Here is a 23,803-nt window from a genome sequence, read left to right on the forward strand (position 1 = left end):
TCTCTCTCATCGGTGTTTCTAACTCTCTATTCCTCTCCTTCTCCCTTCCTCTCTGCAAAAAAAACAAACAAAACTCCAAGTCCTTTCCATGGTCCTCAAGACCCCACCTGACCTGGCCAGTCTCCCCAGTGCTCTGTCCACACCTCCTTGTTTTTCCTGAAACATGGCAGCGCATGCATGCCCACCCCAGGGCCCTTCGTACCCGTATTTCCCTACGCTGGACCTCTCACTTCCCAGATGGCTGCACGGCTACTTCATGTACTTTATTCGGCTCTGTAATAAAATCTGACCTGCTGCAGTGGCTTTCCCTGACCACTCTGTCGAAAATAGCCTCTTCTTCCCCCACTCTCCTCCCAGGACACATCTCTTCCTGATATGAAATCTTTCACAGGCTTGTTTGTTTCCCCTCACTGGACAGTAAGCTCCTGGAGGATGGATTTTTAGTTTGTTCATTACTATATCTCCAACACTGAAAACAGTACCTAAGACTTAATTGTTGCTCAGTAAATAATTGTGAAACAAATAAAATAATGAATTCCCCAGAGAATTTGTAGAAACTGATTATTACTCTTTCCAGCTGAAAAACATTTAGGTCCCAACATTCTCAAGCCTTGGCTAGTTTTTACAGCCGAATGGCTGAGTCTCTTGAAATCCTGATACAAACAGTAACATAGATGAATCTCAAGGGCATTACGCTGAGTGAAAGAAGCTGATCTCCAAAGATGTGTATTGTATGATTTCATTTCTAAGACATTTTGGAAAGGACAAAGCTATAAGCATAAACAACAGATCTATGGTGCCAGGAGTTTGGGGTGGGGGCACAGGAGACTATACAGATATAGCTTGAGGGAGTTTTGGGGGGTTAGGCCAAATGTTACCTCAAAACAATAACTTTTAAATGTATTTGCTCTATAGTACTTTTGTATGGTTTTTAAAATAAAATTAATGGTATCAGCAAAAAGTGGCAGGGTTCATCATCTTATACATCAGAATCACAAGGGAAATCAGCCAATCTTCCAATGGGTTAAACAGAGATGAATACAGAGAAAAACTAGAGTTTTCCATGAAGAAAAATGACACAAACAAAGTAGAAAGAAGGAAGTAGAATTTTCCATAAAGGCAAAATGCCAACTTTTGTGCCAGAAGAGTAAATAGGATTACCTGTCTTGGTGTATGGCAAACAAACAAACAAACAAACATAGACAACTAGATCATGAAATTAGATCAGAGACAGAGCTAAAAATGAGTTTCCGCTTATGTATAAGGACATTAAGTAGCAGAATAATTGAACACCTAGCTAAAAATCACATAGTTAATTAGTAATAGAGCTGGAACTGAAATTCAGATCCCTTGCCCATGTTACCAACTCTTTGAACAAGAACTTACCTCAATAATGAACAGTCACTGATGGGTCTTCTCTAAGATTCCATTATTAGGGTTTCAGCCGTTCAAATCCCATTCCATTTGGGAACTGATGAGAAAGGAACTAGAAATATAAAATTAAAGCATACTTTTACAGATTAATATAAAATTGTGCCTCATTTAATTTTAAATGACTTATCAGTAATGCTATCAAAGATTGGGCAAGAAGGGTAATCATTTATATGAACAAATTTTAGATTGCACCAAGACAGAAAAACAATTTTTGGTTGGAAGAATGAGCCAGTTCATTCTTGTCAAATCACTTCCATCTGTTCTCAAGAATAATTTCCTTTCAAAATAACTACCCACTGTTTTTCAGCTGGTTGGTGGCATGAAACATAAGAGGCATCCTTTCATTACTGGCTTTGCTGATGCTCAGCCCCCTACATCAAAGGTTTTGCAGAAGATTTCCTTTCTCAACGTGGTGCTCAGCCTATTGTAAAATTCCATGAATTCGTATGTGCCCTATGATAGGAAATATAATGATACAGAAAAATAATATATTCTCAGTCGCCTCCATTCCAAATTATTTTAAAGCATAAAGTTGAGTCATCTCAGTGATTGGGTGTTGACCTATAAACCAGAAGGTCATGATTCGATTCCTAGTCAGGGCACTCGCCCGAGTTTGGGGCTCAATCCGCAGGGTGGGGCATGCGGGAAGCAGCCAATCAATGATTCTCTCTTATCGTTGATATCTCTCTCTCTCTCTCTCTCTCTCTCTCTCGCTCTCTCCTTTTCCCTCCCTCCCTTCATCTCTGAAATCAATAAAAATATATTTGAAAAAATAAAGCATAAAATTGATATTTAGGTCAGTTTTTTTCCTTCTACAGAGACTTTAAAATATTCATTAACTCATAATAGGGCTTATTATCCACCTAATCCTAGGGCTCATATGTCCATTGATAGTATGTTTACTCATTTTAAAAAAAAATTTAATTACATGGTTACAACTTATGCTAATAACATAGTAACTTCAAATAAAAGCCTTAACTTGAGTTTTGGAGTCCAGCAGATAGAAGTTTCAACTTTGGCTCTGTCATTGACTAGTTGAGTAGCCTTATGTTGTTTGAAAACATGCAGACTCGGTGCTTTTATATGCTTAATGGAATAAAAAATTTGCTTTCAGGATTTTTATGAGGATATTATGCCACATTATGAGTAAAGCTCTTAATATTGTGCTGCTTTTCAAAAGAGGACATACAGAAGGCCAAGAGACATATGAAAATATGCTCCAAGACTGGACAAAAATCGTGCACCTATGGATGAGGACAGTGGGTGGGGAGTGAGGGCGGAGGGTGGGGCGGGAACTGAGAGGAGTGGAGTCATGGGGGGAAAATAAAAGAGGAACAAATGTAATCTGAACAATAAAGATTTAATTTTTAAAAAAGTGCAAACTAAAAAAAAAAAAAGAAAATATGCTCCAAGTCACTAATCATCCAAGAGAGGCAAATCAAACAACAATGAGGTACCACCTCACACCTGTCAGAATAGCTGTCATCAACAAATCAACAAATGACAAGTGCTGGCGAGGATGCAGAGAAAAAGGAACCCTCGTGCACTGCTGGTGGGAATGCAGACTGGTGCAGCCACTGTGGAGAACAGTATGGAGTTTCCTCAAAAAATTAAAAATGCAACTTCCATTTGACCCAGTAATACCACTTCTAGGAATATATCCCAAGAAAACAGAATCACCAATCAGAAAGGATGTATGCACCGCTATGTTCATAGCAGCACAATTTACAATAGCTAAGATTTGGTTACAGCCTAAGTGCCCATTGGTATTAAGTGAAGTGTGAGATGGGAAGAGAAAAGACAGTATAAAGTGTCTTCTCTTTCCTGCAAGAAATAAAAAATAAAAATAAACCTAACATGCCTTTCACCAACTTTGTGAAAAGTAAAAGAAAATTGAAAGAAACGGAGAAAAATAAGGTGTTCTTAACTTGCTTTCATGCCATAAACTTTTCCAAATAAGATATCTAAATTTTTGACAGTGATAAAGTAGTATTTCAAAATAGCTAAAACCACTGTGACATCATATGAAAAGATCTGTGGTTTCTACAAGTGACAAAAGTACAGGTACAGCTAATATTGCTGAGGTTCGTGGCCCATATTCAAAATGGAGTACTAAATTTCAATTCGATATTCATAAAAATAAAGATGACATGTTCCCCACCCAAGTTTTCAGGCCACCTGGATTCTGTCTGCTGAACTCCTTGGACACCAAATCTCTGTTGGAGACAAACCAAGCTCAATTTGTACCTTCTTAAATGTGCAATAGAATTGGAATATTAGTTCCTTTAAATTTTTTCAATCGTAGTAGAAATTAATTTGCTGTATTAAAATTTACAAAATAAGGAAACAAAGATAGTATTGCTTCTTTCCTTCAAGCACAGATTATAAGCAAATAGAAAATCTTTTAAAAATGTATATATTTTTATTGGTTTCAGAGAGGAAGGGAGAGGGAGAAACAGAAACATCAATGATGAAAGAGAATCATTAATTGGCTGCCTCCTGCATGCCCCACACTGGGTATGGAGCTCACAACCCAGGCATGTGTCCTGTCTGGGAATGGAACCATGACCTCCTGGCTCATAGGTCAATGCTCAACCAATGAGCCACACTGGCTGGGCTAGAAAGAAATCATTTTTATTTTCTTACTAAGTTTCTTGTGTGACTTTTCTACATTGTTACAATGCTATTTCTTTTTTCCATTTTTCCTGAATTTTAATTTTGCTTCCAAATTCACGTTTTGACATACTTCTACAATAAACCACTGTAATGTTTTGTTGTATTGTACATATACAAAAAAATTCAGCCAAGAAAAGCATGAGGACACAATTGTATTGTCTTTGACCTGTGTTTTACCACGGCAGATGCCAGAACCCTGGCTCCAGCGTAACGATTTGAAAGTTGAAACCACAGGAATGTGTGCAGTCAACAATGAAAATTATACTCGGCCAGCGTTTCTTGCTGAAATCTCTGTAGTAAATAGTACAGAAGAAAAATCTAGCCGCTTTTTTATGCTAATGGATCTCCCCCTTGTGCCTAAACTTTGTATTGAACTCAAGCAGAATTGAAAGTCATCAGCATGGTATATAGCAGTGGTTCCCAAACTTATTTGGCCTACCACCCCCCTTTCCAGAAAAAATATTACTCAGCGCCCCCTGGTAATTAATTTTTTTAAAATTTTAATAGCAATTAAACAGAAAGATATATGTATTAATGTTTCTACCTTTTTCGTAAAATATAGTAAAGAAAGGTGTAAATTAGAAATATTGATTGAAGTTTGAAATTATGAAACTATTTATTGAACTCAGAATAGAAAGGTAATACCAAAAAAAGTTAAAACAAATGCACCTGTGGCCATCACAGCCCCCCTGGGTCGCTGCAGCGCCCACCAGGGGGTGGTAGGGCCCACTTTGGGAATCACTGGTATATAGCATGAATTTTTTAAGTAAGGAAAAAAAGCAACTTCCCTTCTCGTATAAAGCAATTACTCAATAGTTTGGGGTTATAAGTCTAATACAAACACTTCCTGGGAGGATGGTGGCTTCAAATGATTCACAGTCACTGAAGACTTGCAAGTCTTAGTGGCACTAAGTTGCCTGAGATGTTCACTTCCGTTTCTTTTATAATAGCAAAAGTTTTGAAAACGACATAGCAAAAGAAAATATGATCTAGCTATATGATGAAATGGTATAGCCACTTTAAAAATCACATTTTTTAAGAATTTCTAACAAATGGGAAGCTGATCACAATATTGAAGGAATAAAACAGTATTCAAAGAGGCACACACTTATGGAAAACTCCCAATTCTATATTCCTAATCCGCTCAATCAGTACTAGTTGATCTAATTGGTCAGGCTTTCTAGCAGATCTTTCTCATCCTTCAGGCTTCAATTTCAACAGCATCACCTCAGAAGTTTAAAAGTTACTTTAAATGCTGGGATGTGTCACCTATCAGTCATTCATTGAGCACCTCCTCTGGGGCGGGGGGGGGGGGGGGGGGGGGCAAATTCCTGAAGACACTGTCGTCAGAGGCTGCCCCCAAAAATGCATGGCTAATGAGAATCAATATTGGAAGTGTCTTTGGTAAGAACCAATCTTTCTTCTACTTTCTAAAAGATCTGAAAATGGGGTGAACATTAAATACACTGGAAGGGGGAAATGTGACCCACCACAGAAACACAGGAAGGCAGGAGACAACGTGAGTGGCGGTCTCTCACGGGGGAGGGGGGAGGGGTGTTAGCATATCCTAACTGATGCTCCACATGCAACAGTAACTCCTGCCTTTAGTTTACAAAGGAAGGGGAAGATGCGGTTAGAGAATATCCAGGTGGCCACTAGAGGATGCCAGAACGCTGCTATCTTTCAGCAGGACTCGGGTTTCCCGAGGGAAATCCAGATTTGACATTGAATGTAGTTCAATTTGACCAGAAATAACTTCTCCTTTTCCAGTAAAATGGTGAGAATGTGACTTAGGGCACACAGGAAACAGGGATTTATGAGTCTTGGACCATTACTGAGCCCCAGGTCATACTGCTATCCAAGAAAAAAACAAAAAAACAAAACACTTTATCCCCTCAGCAGGAACTAATTGCTAATTAGTTCCTAAACTAGTTCAATAGTGAGAATTTGGGGCTATGAGTCTAACACAAACACTTATTAGTTCACTAAACTAGGAAAAAGTTATAAAAGTAAAATGACAGCAATAACAAAAACCAACCAACCAGACAAAAACTTTAGGAGTTAAAACATACTTCAGAATTTTAAAAAAAACATGTTAAACAGTATGATCCTGCTTTCTTATCTTAGAAATGTAAAAAAATATGTCTACACATTAAGATAAACTTAGAAATACATATATCAAAATCTTAACAGGAACATTTGGAGGTGGTCGGATTATGTTCTTGTTTTCCCCTCTGCTTTATTCATTTTCTACAATTTCACGATGTCACTTATTGTTTACTGTGTCAGACATGACATTAGCATTTTATCTAGGTAATAGGACAAGCATGTGTAGAAGTGTTCAGTGTCCCTGACCCTCAAGCCTAGTCCAGCAAAAAAGGAGGGAGCAGCCCGGCTCAGGTTTTGAGTGTTGACCTATGAACCAGGAGGTCATGGTTTGATTCCCGCTCAGGACACGTGCCCAAGTTGCAGGCTCAATCCCCAGTGTGGGGCGTGCAGGAAGCAACCAATCAATGATTCTTTCTCATCATTGATGTTTCCATCTCTATCTCCCTTCCTCTTTAAAATAAATAAAAATATATTTTTTAAAAGAAGAAAGAAAGGAGCTAGAATAGAGAAAAGCTTTGTGGAGGCAGAAGCACCCAACAAGGCTCAGTGGGATTCAGGGCAGAGAGAGCTGTTAGGAAAATGAGTGGGAGGGGGAATTTTAATTAATTTAACTCTGCACTGTTTTCAATCCACTCTATAATTTTCAGAAAATGTAAGTAAAGGGTTTGGACAGCGTTGAAATTGCCGTTTGTGAAGGATCTTTGATAGAAACATGACCTTGAGGTTGAACAGGGGTTCTGGTTTTATAAAGGTTCAAAAGCATTATTGTGTTTTATCAAACACAAAATACTGCCCCCAGTTGTTTGGTTTTTTTCAGATATCAAGCTATATTACAAAGCCACTGTTTTCAAAACTGCCTGGTACTGGCACAAGAACAGACATATAGACCAGTGGAATAGAACAGAGAACCCAGAAATCGACCCTAGCCATTATGCTCAATTAATATTTGACAAAGGAGGGAAAAACATTCAATGGAGTCAAGACGGTCTCTTCAATAAATGGTGTTGGGAAAATGGGGCAGATTACATGCAAAAAAGAAAGAAACTTGACCACCAACTTACACCATACACAAAAATAAACTCAAAATGGATAAAGGACTGCCCTAACGGTTTGGCTCAGTGGACAGAGTGTCGGCCTGCGGACTGAAAGGTCCCAGGTTCAATTCCCGTCAAGGGCATGTTCCTTGGTTGCGGGTACATCCCCTGTGGGGGGTGTGCAGGAGGCAGCTGATCGATGTTTCTCTCTCATTGATGTTTTTGACTCTCTCTCTCCCTTCCTCTCTGTAAAAAATCAATAAAATATATTTTTAAAAAATGGATAAAGGACTTAAACGTAAGATGGGAAACCATAAAAATCTTAAAAGAATCCATAGGCAGCAAAATATCAGACATATGTCATGGCAATACCTTTACTGATACAGTTCCTAGGATAATGGAAAATAAGGAGAAAATAAACAAATGGGACTACATCAAAATAAAAAGCTTCTACACAGCAAAAGAAACCATCAACAACAACAAAAAAAAACAAGAGAGCCCACTACATACATGGGAAAACATATTTGCCAATGTTATATCCGATAAGGGCCTAATCTCCAAAATGTATAAGGAACTCATACAACTTAACAAAAGGAAGATAAAAAATCCAATGAAAAAAATGGGCAAAGGACCTCCCTAGACACTTTTCAAAAGTGGACATACAGAAAGCCAAGAGACATATGAAAACATGCTCAGAGTCACTAATCATCCGAGAGATGCAAATCAAAACAACAATGAGGTCCATCTCACACCTGTCAGACTGGCTATCATCAACAAATCAACAAACGACAAGTGCTGGAGAGGATGCGGAGAAAAAGGAGCACTTGTGCACTGCTGGTGGGAATGCAGACTGGTGCAGCCACTGTGGAGAACAGTATGGAGTTTCCTCAAAAAATTAAAAATGGTCCTGATCAGTTTGGCTCAGTGGATAGAGCGTCGGCCTGCGGACTGAAGGGTCCCAGGTTCGATTCCGGTCAAGGGCATGTACCTTGGTTGCGGGCACATCCCACTGGGGGTTGGGGTGGGGGGTGCAGGAGGCAGCTGATCGATGTTTCTCTCTCATTGATGTTTCTAACTCTCTATCCCTCTTCGTAAAAAAGCAATAAAATATACATTTTTTTAAAAATTTAAAATGGAACTCCCATTAGATCTCACTTCTAGGAAAATATCCCAAGAAATCAGAAACACCAATCAGAAAGGATATATGCACCCCTATGTTCACAGCAGCACAATTTACAATAGCTAAGGTTTGGAAACAGCCTAAGTGCCCATCAGCAGATGAGTGGATTAGAAAACTGTGGTACATCTATACGGTGGAATACTATGCTGCTATAAAAAAGGAAAACTCTTACCATTCACAGTAGCATGGATGGACCTGGAGAGCATTATGCTAAGTGAAATAAGCCAGTCAGAGAAAGATAATTATCACATGATCTCACTCATTTGTGGAATATAATGAACATAAACTGATGAACAAAAATAGATCCAGAGACAAAGAAGCATCCAACAGACCATCAAACCTCAGAGGGCAGGCAGGGGAGGGTGGCGGGGGTGGAGGGGGTAAGAGATCAACCAAAGGACTTATATGCGTGCATATAAGTATAACCAATGGACACAGACAGTAAGAGGGGGTGTGTCCTGGGGGGTGGGATCGGTCAATGGGGGGAAATTTAAATTTAAAAATAGATTAATTAATTAATTAATTAATTATCCCTACAAATTTTGTCCATCTGCTGTTCTATCAAAAAGGAGAAAAAACCACCATCCTCCATTGATTTACCTGCCCTTCATCTACATTTCCCTCATAATACACCTGATATTGAATCTATGTCTTGATAAAAAACATTGCATAAAATTCATGAGCTGCTTTATCCAGGAGTTACTTCATACTTAACCAATTATGGTATCAGCAGTTGAAACAATCGCAGATGCCATTTTGGGAAGCCTGCCCCCGAAGCCTCAGCTTTCCTCATCATGCTGCTCTGCCTACGCCAAACCTACAGGCCAAATTTGCTGGAATGGAAACAAGTGTGGGAGCGGGAAAGGGCTGTAGGCAGCCCTGTCCACTGGGTGCCTTGGTCCCTCACTTCAGTGGCTCTTAAAGATGTTAAGAAGCAGTTTAAAAGCCAATGTTTTGCAACAAAAGAAAAAACAGATAAAACTTCATCAAAATCTAAAAGTTTTGTGTTGCAAATGATACCACCAAGAAAGTAAAAAGACAAAACTACAGAATGGGAGAAAAAAATTGCAAATTCTATCTGATGAGACTTGTATGCAGAACAAACACTTACAACTCACTAATAAAATCTAATTTTAAGTGGACAAAGGAATTAAAAGCATTTCTCCAAGACATACAAATCACCAATAAGCACATGAAAATATGCACATCATTTCTCATTAGGGATATACAAATTAAAACCACAATGAGATACCACTTCATACCCAGTAGCATGGCTAAAATAAAAAACACAGACAATAACAAGTGCTGACAAGAATGTGGAGAAATCGGATCCCTCATACATTGCTGTAAAATGCTGTAAACACTTTTGAACAGTTTGGCAGTTCCTCAAAACATTAAAACTCAGCTGCCATATGATCTAGTACTTTCTCCCAAGAGAACTGAAAACTGTATTTAAAAAAAGTGTACATGTTCATGATAGCATTATTCTCAAAAAAGTGGAAAACCAAATGTCCGTCCACCAATGAATGGACAAACATGGATTATCCATGTGGTATATCCATACAAGGGAGTATGATTGAGCAATAAGGAATGACGTACTGGCACGCACTGCATCTCATGAACCTTGAAAAGAAATAGGCCAAACCAACACTCGGCTTCCCCCAAGTGGGACACAGGCCCCGCCACCACCTTGGAGCAACACCCCACCAAGGCCTATGTTTGGCATAGGTACAGTCACCAAAAGACCACATATTTTATGGTTCGTATCTGCATAGGCAAATCCACAGACAGAAAATAGACTACTGGTTGCCAAGTGCTGAGAGGGGAGTGGGGAGTGACTGTCAGTGGGTACACGGTTTCTTTCAGGGGTGATGCAAATGTTCTGAAATTAGATTTTGGTAATGGATGCACAACCCTGTGAATATACTAAAATGCTATCCACTTAAATGGATGAATCATGTATGTAAATCATATCTCAAAAAAAATTGGTTAAAAAATCAACTAGTGAAACTATAGGAGGGCTTTTTTCTGCTAAGCATTTGTTTAAACGCAACCTTGACTTCCTCTTCCAGAGGGTACCTTTCTTGCTTCCTTGTTCTCTTTCTTGTAGGAGGGGGTGAACTACTTCCTCAGACATCCTAATTTCATGTTGATAAAACATGGTAAAAATATAAAACATCCAGTGCTCTGGAAAATGTAATATATTATACCATAGGTCACACTGTGACTGTAAAGATGACACAAATGTTCAATTGTGTTCTAACTTATGTCAAGTGTCAGCAAATAATTCTAATATGCTCAGTATTTAAGTAACTTAATGTTTATAACAGGAACATATGTAGATAAGGAAAGAGTAAATTCAAAATATGCAGCTTTATATAAACACTAGTGTCCTGGTGCACGGACTTGTGCACATTGAAAGGAAATTAATTAGAAGAAATATTTTAATATCGCTATTCATGTCTTGCTAATGAAAAGAAAGGATTCTACCGAGTCTCCTATCTACCTACTCCAGGACTTCTGTGAGGATCAAATGAGATGAGGCATAGGAAAATGCTACACAAACATTTGGTTAAACTGTAAAATGTTTGTACCTGGCTGTAAAGCAAGTCATGTTCCTGGGCTGAAGAAACTCCAAGGTTGCCAGTCACTAGGGAGAGGAAGCCCGGCATTGCTCTGTGACGTCATTACCTGGCCACAGCCACCGTTTCTAGGCTGGGCTGTGGGCTGCATTTTGCACCATGAGGTCTTGGCAGCGTTGGCTGTGATTTGGTGGGGTCGCTCCAGGGTGGTGGTGGGGCCTGTGTCCCACTTGGGGAAAGCCAAGTGTTGGTTTGTCGGTGCCAGGTCCGTGGTGCCATTTATTTTTAAATGGCCAGTGCACATCATGGCAGCTTCTGCATTGAGCATCTGCCCCCTGGTGGTCATTGTGCATCATAGCTACCAGTCGGACGGATGGATACTTATCCTTTTATATATATAGATTTTACAAACAAATGTTAAACACTTAAAGGCATACAATATAATTTCATTTAATGATACAATTTAAGTACTGCTTTGGCAATATCTATAGTATACAGTATGAGTTTCTTCATTATATACACCTCATTTTAAATCTCCCCTTCTTGACCTTCCCCATTAGAAAATAAAACCAATGTGACTCTCAGTACAATTCATTTTATTATTCTAGTGCAAGAAAACATTTCTAGGTTTATTTCCAATTTCAGTTTCAAAACAAACTGACCTGAAACATATTGTTTTTAATACTGGTGATCACCAATAAATATGTAAGAATATAAAAAAGATTCAACTCGTTGGTAGTACTCCAAATTCAATGCACAAGAATCTTTTCTATCTAAAGCATATTTTAAAACTGCCAAGCAATCTAAAAATCTGTTCATTTAAAACATGTTAAAATACTCTATTTCAGTTGACCACAAATAGAATGCAAAAGGTATTACATTTTTCTTCAAATATCATTTATTTCATTCTGTTCAATTTTGTGCTCCCTACAATTCCAAAGGTCAATCAAAATCCAAATGTAGGCAAATGAAACAGGCAATTGAAATTAAATAAAACTTAAGAACAAAAGTATACTTAAATTATGAGGTAAGTTTTACTTTCATGTGTTCAAATATCACAGTTGTAAGAAATGCCCCTCCTTATAAAGCATATTTAAGATGTATATTTTTACAGAGCCCTTATTTCTAGAGCCCCAAATCAAGTTAAATAAAATTCCATGCTTCCTAGGATATTAAATATCATGCAGCATAGTATTTTCTGTAAAAAGTTTATTTATTCCCTTATATTGCTTTCTGCCCAATTAAAAATAAGCTCATGAAAACCATTTGAAATTATGCATGTAACTTGAAATAAGTCACTAAGTTTCCAACATAAATGCAAAGACCTGTGACTAGCTTAACCCATCTATCCCCAAAACAATGTATGGGGCAAAATGTTCAAAGAAAAAGGCATCCAGAGTATATAACTGAGCCCCAAGAAGCCCAGCTGCTCAGAGCTAAAGCAAAGCAGTCACGTGACTAAATTCACACACTGCTTTTCTGAGGATGACTGTTGCCTGTCAGATCTTTCTACACAAGTCAGAGTTCAGAAACCAAGTCAAAGTGGACCATCAAACTGAAATACTCCATATTTCCCGGTGGTCAGCCAGTTGGGCTCAGAGGCCGTGAGCTGTTCACCTTGCCCAGGCTGCAGACCAACCTGAATCTCCGCTTTTAACGTGCGGATGCTACAGAGCGGGGCGGGATGGAAGCCGTTCAAAGCCTGGTGGAACGGAACAGTAAACTCCCATTTTCTGTCACCCGTCAACTTCCTGTAATTCAAATCACCCTTGAATAAAATTAAATGTGCCTTTTGTAGTTCAGCATATAAGTCAGGAGCAACCTGAGACATTGCACAGAATTCATGAGGCAGTGTCCAAAATATATGATCATGGTAAACCCACCTGCCCGTCTTAACATAGTTTTCCCAGTTGGCCCCACACTCGGATACCCACTTATGATCAGAATATTTCACTTGTTCAATCAGCCAATTAAAATCATGTATAGTAGTATCAGAAACAAACCATGGAATCATTTTTCCATAAAAATGGATCTCGGTAGCTAATTTAGAAGACAACAAGAAGTCGGCTAATATTAAATCTGTAACAAGTTCAAACCCAGAATTATCCAGAACAATATCCACTCTAATAATAGATGCTTTTTCTCTTGTTTTCTTGCGATTGCTAAGCAATGACCAAAGATGTTCCATGTCATTCACCAAAATGAAAGGCTTTAGGTCTTCCAAAGAATTTATTACATTGGTCTTCTGAGAACTGGATTCCCCACCTGATAGAGACAGATCACACTTATTTCCCCACAGTGAAATCTGAAAAAGAAAAAGTACAAAATATTTACCCTTCTTCTGAATAACCAACAAAAACTAACACGCAGGATGTCGGGGAAAGGGTTGCTGCAAGTATTCATAAAATTCATTTCTACAAAACGTCCAACAAATCCACTTTGTCTAATAATGCACTGTGTTTGTATGATGTTGTATAGAAAGGTAAAACAGCCCTGGCCCTTGTGGCTAAATTGGTTGAGCATCATCCCATGCACCAAAAGGTCTCAGGTTTGATTCCCGGTCAGGGCACATGCCTGGGTTGCAGGATTGATTCCGGTAGGGGGTGTGCATGAGGCAGGTGATCAATGTTTCTTTCTCTCTCACACTGATGTTTCTCTCTCTCTCCTTTTCCCTTCCTCTCTCTATAAAATCATAAACAAAACACATTATTTTTTAAGAAAAGGTAAAACACTGAAACTTTTAATTGGTTAGTATGTAGTGAAATTTTAAAAACTGGTTTGAATGATTTTAATGACCCATATCATTTAATCAGAATGAAATTTTTGCATCTTGCAGATATAAGAACAAGATCCAAAAAGAAGCCACAAAGTTTACTTTATAATTCAGTGTCAAGAAAAAAATAAGTGACTTTTTTCCTCCCAGCCCCACCCCCAATCCCCAAAAAACCTGCTCAATTTCTTTGAGTAAATCCAGTCTCCCTAGGATTTAGTTCTCACTTGTAAAATAAAGAAATTGGACAAGGTGATGTCTAGTCTAAAGACCCTTCCAACTCTAATAATCTATTATTCTACTTTAAATTGAAACAATACTTAAGCTTATTTTGTGGGAAATGGCATATAACCTCCTTTTTTTAAAGCCATAACTAAAAGTACGTGTGTAGGAGTGCAGGCTCTGGAAGCAGGCAGACCTGGGCTCAGGTCCCTGCATTTCCAATTGACAACCAATGGTAAGTACAGACCCCCCCCCCCACCCCCCCCCGCAAGGCTCAGGTTATGCAAGTGAAAAATGAGATAAAAAGAGTATTTACCTCATAGAGTTATTGCGAGAATTGACATAACGGGTGTAAGTAATGTATCCAATGGCTGGCATATAGAAGTACTCAGTAAATAGTAACCAAAACAGATTCTACTCTTGTATGATTCAAAATAAGAGGAAAATGCATGTTCCAACCAAGAATACTATTTTTAAAGGATTAAATGAATACATATATATGTATATACATACACACATACACATATACACACATACTTACACACATATATTTTTTTAGATCTAAGTCCAACTCTGATAAAGAAACATGCACTGGTGTAGATGGTGGCCCTCCCCAGCTGAGGTCAGGGTCTCTGTTGGCCTCCTGCATATTTCCAGTCTGTGATTAAGTCTATATTGATTTGTGCCCTTATTTGATTGTCTATATTCCCTCAAGACTACAAGTTCTATGCCAGCAAGGATTGGTCTGTTTTCTCACCATTACATGCCTGCCATCGAGAACAATGTTTGATAGAGTAGACACTGCAATGTTTATGTGGGCAGGGGTGGAGTTTTATGGTTTTAAGAACAGATCAATATTCCCACAGACTAAAACAGCTGGGAGCTCCTTGCAGGAAGTTAACCTGCTGGTGCTCACGAACAGTGACGGGGGCAGGTTTGGCTCCTTTACTGGGGAGCAGAGCAGCAATTTTGGGTAGCGGCCGAAGCAGGTGACAGAAAACAGATCGGTACTCCTTCTTCTCACAACTTATTATACTTATGGGACGAAAAATGTATTATATTCAAAGGCTGTGAAAGAATGACCGAGCTATAGATAATGAGTAACGTCCTGCTTTTCTTCTCTTAAGTCTAAGCTAAGCATAAAGGATAGTTCAGAGGAGACAAGATAATTGGGTTTACTAGTTAACAATACCCTGACCTTTCCCTCTTCATCACTCAGCTTGCTCTGCTCGCCCTACACGTTCCATCAGGACTTTGTCACGTCCCACAACCTGTCTGGAGCCTCTACTTTCCAAGTATATTCAGAATCTTGAGAGATTTAACACCTCTGATGCTACCAACTTGGACCTGAGTCATTTTAATAACAGATCTCCCAGGTTCTACCCTGAGCCCCTTTGGTCTGTTTTCAGAAGTAATCCTTGAAATAAGTCATTTAATGTTATTCCTCTGATCCAGACCCTCTAATAGCTTCCCATTTCGTTCTAGGAATCAGACCTGCCTTCTGTGGCCCTTCCAGCCCCTCCTCTTACCTCTCTCATTTCCTACAGAATCCCTTCTGGGGTTCTCACACCAGACATGCCTGTGATCTGCTGCTTCACCACTTCAGGCCTTCCCCCAGGGCACGGTCCCAGCAGGTCCTTCCTGACTCAATATGGCCTCCCTCCCCCAACACTCCCGGGCCCCTTCCCTGCGTTATTTCTCTTCATAACATTTTCTGACATCTCCTTCTGGAAATGTTTCTAACTTTTCCTAGGCAGTCAGGGCTGGGGAACTACTGCGTACAACTACACATTTTCAAACCGCTCCGAACCTAGTATATAAATGTAAGGATGTCTTGAATGAGAATTTAAAACTAAACTTATACAAGCTTGATGAAGAAGTGTAATGAGACTGTATTAAATAGGACAGTTTCTACCTGATGATGACGACAGCACATTCTGTGTTCCAGACTCTGCGCAGTACTCACGTGAATGAATCCAGTTCCTCACATCAAATTATGAGGTGTTCAATACCACCGTCATTGAACAGACTCAGAAACTACAGGTCAGAGAAATTAAGTAACTTGCTCAGATCCAATCACAAATAAGCGACAAAGCAGACACTGAAGCCCAAGTCAGGCTGGGCCGACCAAATGACTGTGAAGTATTCTCTCAAGAATGACAGAACCTATGAAGCCTCGAACATCACCGGCAGGTGCAGTAGAAGAGATTGCAAAACCCATTTTCAGAGTTTAAATGGATTGTCACCTCTTGTAAATGATCAATGATAACTAAAATGACAATGTATATCCGGGCTTGTTGTTAAATGTGTACCAGTCTGTTTTTTAACTATTGAACTCAACAAACATACTCAGGAGATGAATGATCACATTTACCTGAAGAAGTTTGAAAAACTCATTTTTCAACTGATTCTCATCCAGATGCTCAATTATTTGCATCAGCTCTCGCAGGTGAATACATAAAGCCATGATGGATTCCTGCGACTCGAAGAAGTTTTGTTCTTTCGATTCTTTAAATACATCAAAGTCATCAATTGGTGGACTAAAGTGAGAGAAAAACGTAAGTGAAACATTTATGTAACTCTGCATCTTTTTCCCATACGTTTGAGTAATTGCATTCTTTAAAGGAAAGAGAATAGTAGCATTTGGTCTCAAAAATGACAGATAACTGCCCAGCCGGAGTGGCTCAGTGGCTGAGTGTCGTCCCACGCACCAACAAGGCTCAGGTTCAATTCCCGGTCAGGGCACATGCCCAGGTTGCAGGCTCGATCCCCAGTGGGGGGAGAGGGGGTACAGGAGGCAGCCGATCGATGATTCTCTCTCTCCCTCTCCCTTCCTCTCTGAAATCAATAATATATATATATATATATATATATATATATATATTTTTTTTTTTTTAAATGACAGGTAACACTATATATAACATAGGTCAAGTTACACAAAAATGATAATCAAAGTACACAAAATCCCCCAAACTCATTTTAATTAACTGCCAAAAGTGCCCTGGAAGTATTAAATAATTAGTGACCATATTCATAATTATTTACCCCGTTTCCAGGGCAAAAGGAGAAAGAGAAATAAAATTTTAAGACAACTGCTTCAGTTTAACAAACATTTTTTGGGTGCTCAAGTGGCTGGATTCCAAATAACAAGCATATGGATAGAAAGAGAATATCTGAATATAATGTAGTAAACACTAAGATTCGAACATAGAAGCATTATGGGAACACAATGACTACTTGAGATAAACCAGATCATACTAATGTAAGTTTTATGATGACATATTTTGATCATGTATGTGTAGATTTTTAGTTTGGGTGGTTTTTTTTTTGGTAACTTTTACTCCCAAGCTGACTGTGACCAATGGCGATATATGTGCCATGATGTGCTATATCCACATGCTGTCCAATGAGATCAAATGATATTAATATTGCCCTACAAAAGCATAACTAAGAAGGTATAAATACTAACTGAACGGCCTAAACAGAATCAACTGTGAAGACATTCAGATGATCTGATCTTCTAAATTAGGGTACATTTAGATCTACTCATGTAGCTACCTTAGGGTGAAAACAATATGACTCGGTTATAGGACTGATTTAAAAACAAAAACATACCAGGCTGTATAATCCAAATGAGTGCTGGCTCCTTCCAGCACCAGCCACCTTGGGAGTGCACCCTTATTCCAAAGATGCTGCCATTGCTCAAAGCACTTTTGGAATGTTCTTCAGAACCTGTGGCACATGGTTAACCGTCCTGTCGGTGATCGCTTATCTTCACCCTTTGGAGTTAATTTCTTTTTGGAGACAGCCACACGTCACTCAGAGCATTGTCAGTAGAATCAAATCAAATGGAGTAAAACATTTTTGGTCAAAAATGAGGAGTGACTAAAAAATAATGAGACATATTCATTTTGAGGCTTGTAAACTGGCTCTGAAAGAAATCCCAAAGAATGAAAAGGTGTTTTTAGCAATGGCAGCACTGCTGAAATAAATCCGACTCTCCAGGCGACTTAAAAAATAAAAACTGGCTGGATACATAGGCTCCAGTGTTGGGGTCAGCAAATTACAGCCTGCAGACCCAATCTAGCCCACCACCTGTTGTGTCTGACCTGCAAGCTAAGAGTGGTTTTACATTTTTGAATGGTTGGAAAAATCAAAAGAATATTTTGTGATACAGAAATTACAATGCCAGTGCCCATACGTGAAGTTTAGCTGGAACACAGCCATGCTCATTCCTTTATGTGGCGTCCAGAGCTGCTTTAGCACTGCAGCGACAGGGCTGAGTAGCTTCGACACAGACCATGTGGCCCCACAGCCTGAAATATTTACTATCTGGCCTTTTACCAAAAAAACTTTCCCAACCTTTGTTCTAGTGTTTTGTTTTGTTTTGTTTTTAATATGTTTTTTATTGATTTTAAAGAGACAGGAAGGGAGAGGGATAGAGAAACAGAAACATCCATGAGAAACATCGATTGGCTGTCTCCTGCACGCCCCCTAGTGGGGATGGAGCCCTCAATCGATCTCAACCGCTGAGCCACACCAGCTGGGCTGTTCTAGTTTTTTATTAACAAATTGCTCATTAGTTTAAAGTCACACCTCATATTAAGAATGAGCTTTATTTCTTGTATTTAAGAGAATAAACGCACATCACTATGTATGATTTCTGATTTTTAAACATTTGCTATTTTAGAATCTACTAAAGCTGCTTATGTGCATACACTATGACCTGGTGATTCACTCCTAGGTACATCTTCAACAAAAATACACCCGTATGTTCACCAAAACATGCATTTGAATGTTTACAGCAGCACTCTTTTTTTTTAAAATTAAATCTTTATTGTTGAAAGTATTACATGTTTCCTTATTTGCCCCATTGACCCCTTCTAGCCTACCCTCCTGCCCCCATTCCCCCCCCTCCCCTGCCACAGGCCTTCACCACCCTATTGTCTGTGTCCATGGGCTATGCATATATGCATACAAGTTCTTTGGTTGATCTCTTCCCACCTACCCACCCTCCCTCGCCTTCCCTCTAAAGCAGCACTCTTTATAATAACTGCAAAATAAAAACTATTCAAATACCTATCAACAATAAGAAGAGCTAAAAAGATTGTGATATACTCATATATTGCAATACTATATAGAAATGAGTTATTTACAATTATATGCAAACAATAGGGATGAATCTCAGCAACATAATGCTGAATGAAAGAAATCAGATACCAAAATACATCCCATGTAATTTCACTGGAATGAAATTTTAAAACAGGCAAAACTAACACAGATCAAGGCAGTGGTTCTCCTGGAGGGGCCGTGATGGCAGTGAACAGAAGGGGATGCATGGGGGCTCCTGGAGTCCTAGGACGGGTCTGCCTCTTGATCTGGACACTAGGGACGCAAGCATGTTCTGGTAAAGTTGCTGAACAGTTAAGATATGTGCACTGGTCTGTAGGTATATTACACTTTAATAAAAGCTTTAACATGCTTTCTATTTTCTCTGTGCTATTGATTCCTTATACCAAATTAACTGACATACAATATAGTTTTATAAATAAAGCAAATATTTACTTTGCCCTTTTTTATAATAATTTCAAATTAACATCTTTTTCCTCAATAAGTATAATTTGTTTTCTCATGAAGAAAAATAAGTTTTTATAAGAATTTTTAATTAGTTCCTACTTCAGATATTCAATCTATGTCTACTCCGGGCACGTGGATTATAATTGCCAAGAATCTATTATAGTGATAACATCTGCAGCATGTCCAGCAGTGCCATTAATAGCTGTTGAACTAAATTCATGTTTCCACTGGTTTTTATTTTCAAACTTATCATTTTATAATTTCAAAAAAAGCATAAATTATCTGAACGTTTATTTGATGGTTATATACTTACCTCTGGATAACTGCTTCATGAATTCTACGATACATGTAGCATTCTACAAACAGCCATGGTGAGTAGAACCACCTTGGTTTTCCGTCACTGTCATTTAAAAGACCCTGTTGATGTTCTAGGTACTGATTCCATATGTCAGTATCAGCAAACTTCTCAACCAAGGGGACAATTGGTTTGTCTGTCTGTGATTCATTCCGCAATTTAGAAAGAAGAGAAATTGCTTTCTTTTCAGCTTCTATGCCTTTCTACAGAAATAGGGAAGAAACATTTACACGTATTAAAAAAATATATAATCTATATGTAAGTAATTAAATTTTATATATACTTTATATTTAAATATCTATACATGAATACTTCCTCTAGGGTAGCACATTTTTATGGACCTAAACTTAAGAAGGAAAGAAATACTATATTACAAAAGTACATCTTATGTCTTCACAAACTATTATAAACATTTAAATTTAGAATTAAGTTGAAAATCAAATCACACACACAGATCTCATATCAACATTATCCTGCCTTATCTATTCTACCGGGTTTTTTTTTTAAGTTTCATCTAATAACTAGAGTCCCTTCATTATCTTCAAGTGGAATGACCATTATCAAAGAGGGGAAACAGCTTAGTATGTTTGTTAAAGATTTAAGAAAATAATTAAAGTCCAAATACATTTCATACCTCTCCATGTTTCTCAAACATTTCATTTTTATGTCGATGCAATGTATCAATAGCCTTGGTTAAGATCTGTGGTATTCTGTCTTTAATTGTAAGATATGCAAACGACCTAGAAAAAGGAATCACATACATAGTGTATAACTTAGTAGCATTGATACTAGAAGATTGGTCATCTTTTAGTTTCTGGGGCAACTCATTTAAATTAAAATTCCTTTTCATACAACCATTATAAGGAAAATCGGCATTGTCTGGCTAACACTATATCAAGACATAGGAAAATCTGTGACAGCTTCTCTGGTATGTCATCAAAGCTGGGCAGTCTTTGTGCCTCTAGCCCCAGATTCTCCCCGGAAATCTGTTAAATCCTTACCTTTCCCGATCTATTACTTTTATTCTCCTTAATCAGAAACTAGTTTAACGATGTGATAGGACAAAAAAATTACTCTAAAACTCAAACAGGTTCTCCTCCCACGTCAATTGCTAAGTGACATCATCTTAGATGAACAAGGCCATGGATGTAAAACGGCTTGCAAGACTCTACTGTATTAGAAAAACAAAGATAGTTATGATCCTGCTTCTTTCTTTTCTCTGTCTTAGCCAATTTTAATTCTTTTCAAAGGCTTTTCCTGCTGCCTTCTCTACCTGCACAATGACTCCTTCCACCCTGTTCTGTCCCTAAGCAAAATTAAGGCATGTTACCAGCTCACACTCCCAACCAAAAAAAAAAAAAGGTTTTCTAAAAGTGTAAAAGAAAGCTAGATAAGGGAAAACTTGAGTATATTTGCATTTAAAAATTAAACATAGTCGAGTTTAGACCTACAAATACCAAGATTTACAGATTATCATTTTATATGTAATGACATACAGCACAGTTAGAAAAAAGCAGACCTTAGCCAGTGGTGAAATTCTGTGCAGTTTTTAGAGAGCACAAAACTTAGCTGATCAATTCACTTACATCATCAGAGACAAAGCAAAAACAAAGAAAGTTGACACAATCATTTTGTAAATACCGATGCCCAAACACCTATTCTAACTTTAACTTGGGATCAGCACAATTCTGAAAACTCAAATATCTCCCTGGCCAGTGTGGCTCAGGTGGTTGGTCATCGCCCAGATGACCAAGATAGGGAGCGTGCAGGAGGCAACCCATTGATGATGGATGTTTCACTCTCACACTGATGTTTCTCTCTCTGCCTGTCTCTCTAAAAATCAATTAGAAAAAAAAACAATATAAAAACTCAAATATCTTACTGAAATTTTTTAAATATTGGGTTATACCCTGAGTAACTGAGGTTTCCTCAAGACAACTATAAAACGACAAACAGATACCTATCGGGGGTGGCTCAGTGGGTGAGCACTGACCCACACACCAAGCTGTTGCTCAGGGCACATGTCCAGGTTGCAGGCCCCGTCCCCAGTCGGGGGGTGCTCAGGAGGCAGCCCATATCCATGTTGATGTTTCTCCCTCTCCCCTTTCTCTCTAAAATCGATAAGAACATTTTAAGTATAAATTTTAAGAAATCAGAAGATGCCGATTCTGTGTTACTTTGAGTAACCTAAAGTGGTTAGGTTATAATATGTGTAATAACCATTGTAATCAGAACTTAACGTTTAAACATCACTAGGGGGCCTGGCACAGTGACTCACTGGGTTAGCGTGCTATCCCAATGTGCCAAGGTTGTGGGTTTGACACCCAGTCAGGGCGCATCCGAGAACCCACCAGGGAATGCATAAATAAGTGGAACGGCTAATCAATGTTTCTTTCTCTCTCTCCCTTCCTCTCTGTCTAAAATCAATTTAAAGAAAATGTTTTTAAAACACTACTAATTCCCTGGGGGGAGAGAAGGAACATTGAGTTGACACTTGAATCTTCCCAAGCAGCAGATACAAAGCAGTGCTTTGAAGATTGGACTTAGCTGTCAAGCGCGCATTGCTATTTTTCCAGCTACTGAGTGTCCTCAGAGGCCGGGTCCCGGGTGCAGGTACCCTCCCGGTCAGGGCTCGGGCAGTGAGCGAACACTCCCTCCGGCTGCACCCTCCTTCCAGCTGCACCCCCAAGTGCCCGCTGAAAGAGGGGCACCGGGCGTCTCTCTCTCGCCTCCCTGGAGTAGACCGAGGTCACTTTCTTACGAGTGTTCTTGTGTTTTGCAATATGTTGGAAGAAGGGCGTAACTCAAATAGTAAACGTGACCGTTCAATTTATACCAATGGATTTTTTTTTTTTACGGTGTCCACAACTTTACCTGGTAGGATTCTCAATAGCAGGATTATGCTTACCCTAACCGGCACGCTAGAAGAAACACATTTCTCCATACATCTGAGATGCCTCTGCAGAGAATTTGTACACCACCTCCCGCGGCCCCCCCCCCCCCGCCCCCCGGAAAGAAAGCGCGTTTATTGAACCATTAAGCCATGCTCCGCAGCACCCAGAAACGGGCAGGAGGGCGTCGCACACGCCCCAGGCCGTCATGCGGGGTAACACAGATCACGGCGAGGACAAGGGGCTGCCCGGTGCGAACGGCTGTTGACGCCCGAGAACGCCGGCAGGATCGCGGCGGGGGCCGGGGTGGGCTCAGCCGGGACGCTCGGCCCGGTCCCGGGTCGGGGAGACGCCACGAGCCACCGCAAGGAAGATGCGGCGCCGCCGGCCCGAGCGCGGAGCCGGGCGAGCGGCCGCCGCCAGGAGACTCGCCCCGGCCCCGCCTCGCCCCCGCGCAGGGGAAGCGCCACCCGCCGGCAGGACTGAGCCGCCCGCGCCGCTTCCCCGCCGGTTACCCACAGCCTCCCGGCGAGGCCCGGCTTCACGCAAAGCTGGGGAAGGGGAAAGAGAGCGGGGCACTGGGCGAGGCAAGCGACACCGACCCTTCGTCCTGTCCCGACAGAGGCGGCGGAGAAGCCGCCATCGCCTTCGGCGTTCCCCGCGCCGACGCTGGGGTCTCGCCCGCCGCAGGAAGGGAGGCGGGGCCGGCGCGGAGGAGGAGCTGCGAAAGGCCGCGCCGCGGCTTAAAAAAAAAGTGCTTTTGAACAAAGAAACTTTATTTGGTGCCCGTGAGAGGGACAAACAATGGCCGGCTCTGGGACGAGGAGATCTTCCGGGGACGGGGGCGGGGACAGCGGAGGGCGACCTGAGAAGCGGAACCCGGAAGCAGGCGGGAGGCGGAAGCCAGCAGGCACCGGGAGGTCCCAGGGACCAGGGAGCGGAAAAGGTCGCGGCGCGGTCACGTGGCCGGGCA

At 40.0% G+C, this 23,803-nt stretch overlaps 1 protein-coding gene across 2 annotated transcripts; it reads right to left on the reverse strand.

Annotated features, from left to right (window-relative positions):
- Positions 1-11,449: 11,449 nt before the first annotated feature.
- Positions 11,450-23,529, reverse strand: ARMT1 (acidic residue methyltransferase 1). Of its 2 annotated transcripts, XM_070419187.1 has the most exons (5): positions 23,433-23,529; positions 20,574-20,679; positions 19,898-20,142; positions 16,382-16,547; positions 11,450-13,320 (listed from the first exon to the last, which is right to left on the reverse strand). In XM_070419187.1, exons 1-5 carry the CDS (start codon positions 23,471-23,473, stop codon positions 12,553-12,555), a joined length of 1,326 nt encoding a protein of 441 aa, XP_070275288.1. In that variant the 5' UTR covers positions 23,474-23,529; the 3' UTR covers positions 11,450-12,552. The 2 variants fall into 2 exon arrangements, with proteins under 2 accessions (XP_070275288.1, XP_070275289.1); XM_070419188.1 differs by lacking the exon at positions 20,574-20,679 and having other exon boundaries at positions 23,433-23,500.
- Between the last annotated feature and the right edge of the window lie 274 nt (positions 23,530-23,803).

Source organism: Myotis yumanensis, unplaced genomic scaffold, assembly GCF_028538775.1.
Source record: "Myotis yumanensis isolate MYYU_CA2020_CCGP unplaced genomic scaffold, mMyoYum1.0.hap1 SCAF_6, whole genome shotgun sequence".
Taxonomy (NCBI): Eukaryota; Metazoa; Chordata; class Mammalia; order Chiroptera; family Vespertilionidae; genus Myotis; species Myotis yumanensis.

What these genes read in the sequence shown, in the direction of transcription:
- ARMT1 (XM_070419187.1), bottom strand. Translation starts at nt 23,473, where the DNA reads ATGGCGGCTTCTCCGCCGCCTCTGTCGGGACAGGACGAAGG. An exon ending in TGTTTGAGAAACATGGAGAG is followed by an intron (nt 20,143 to 20,573) that starts GTATGAAATGTA and finishes CTATTTCTGTAG; the next exon opens with AAAGGCATAGAAGCTGAAAA. An exon ending in AGTTTTTCAAACTTCTTCAG is followed by an intron (nt 13,321 to 16,381) that starts GTAAATGTGATC and finishes TTTCTTTTTCAG; the next exon opens with ATTTCACTGTGGGGAAATAA.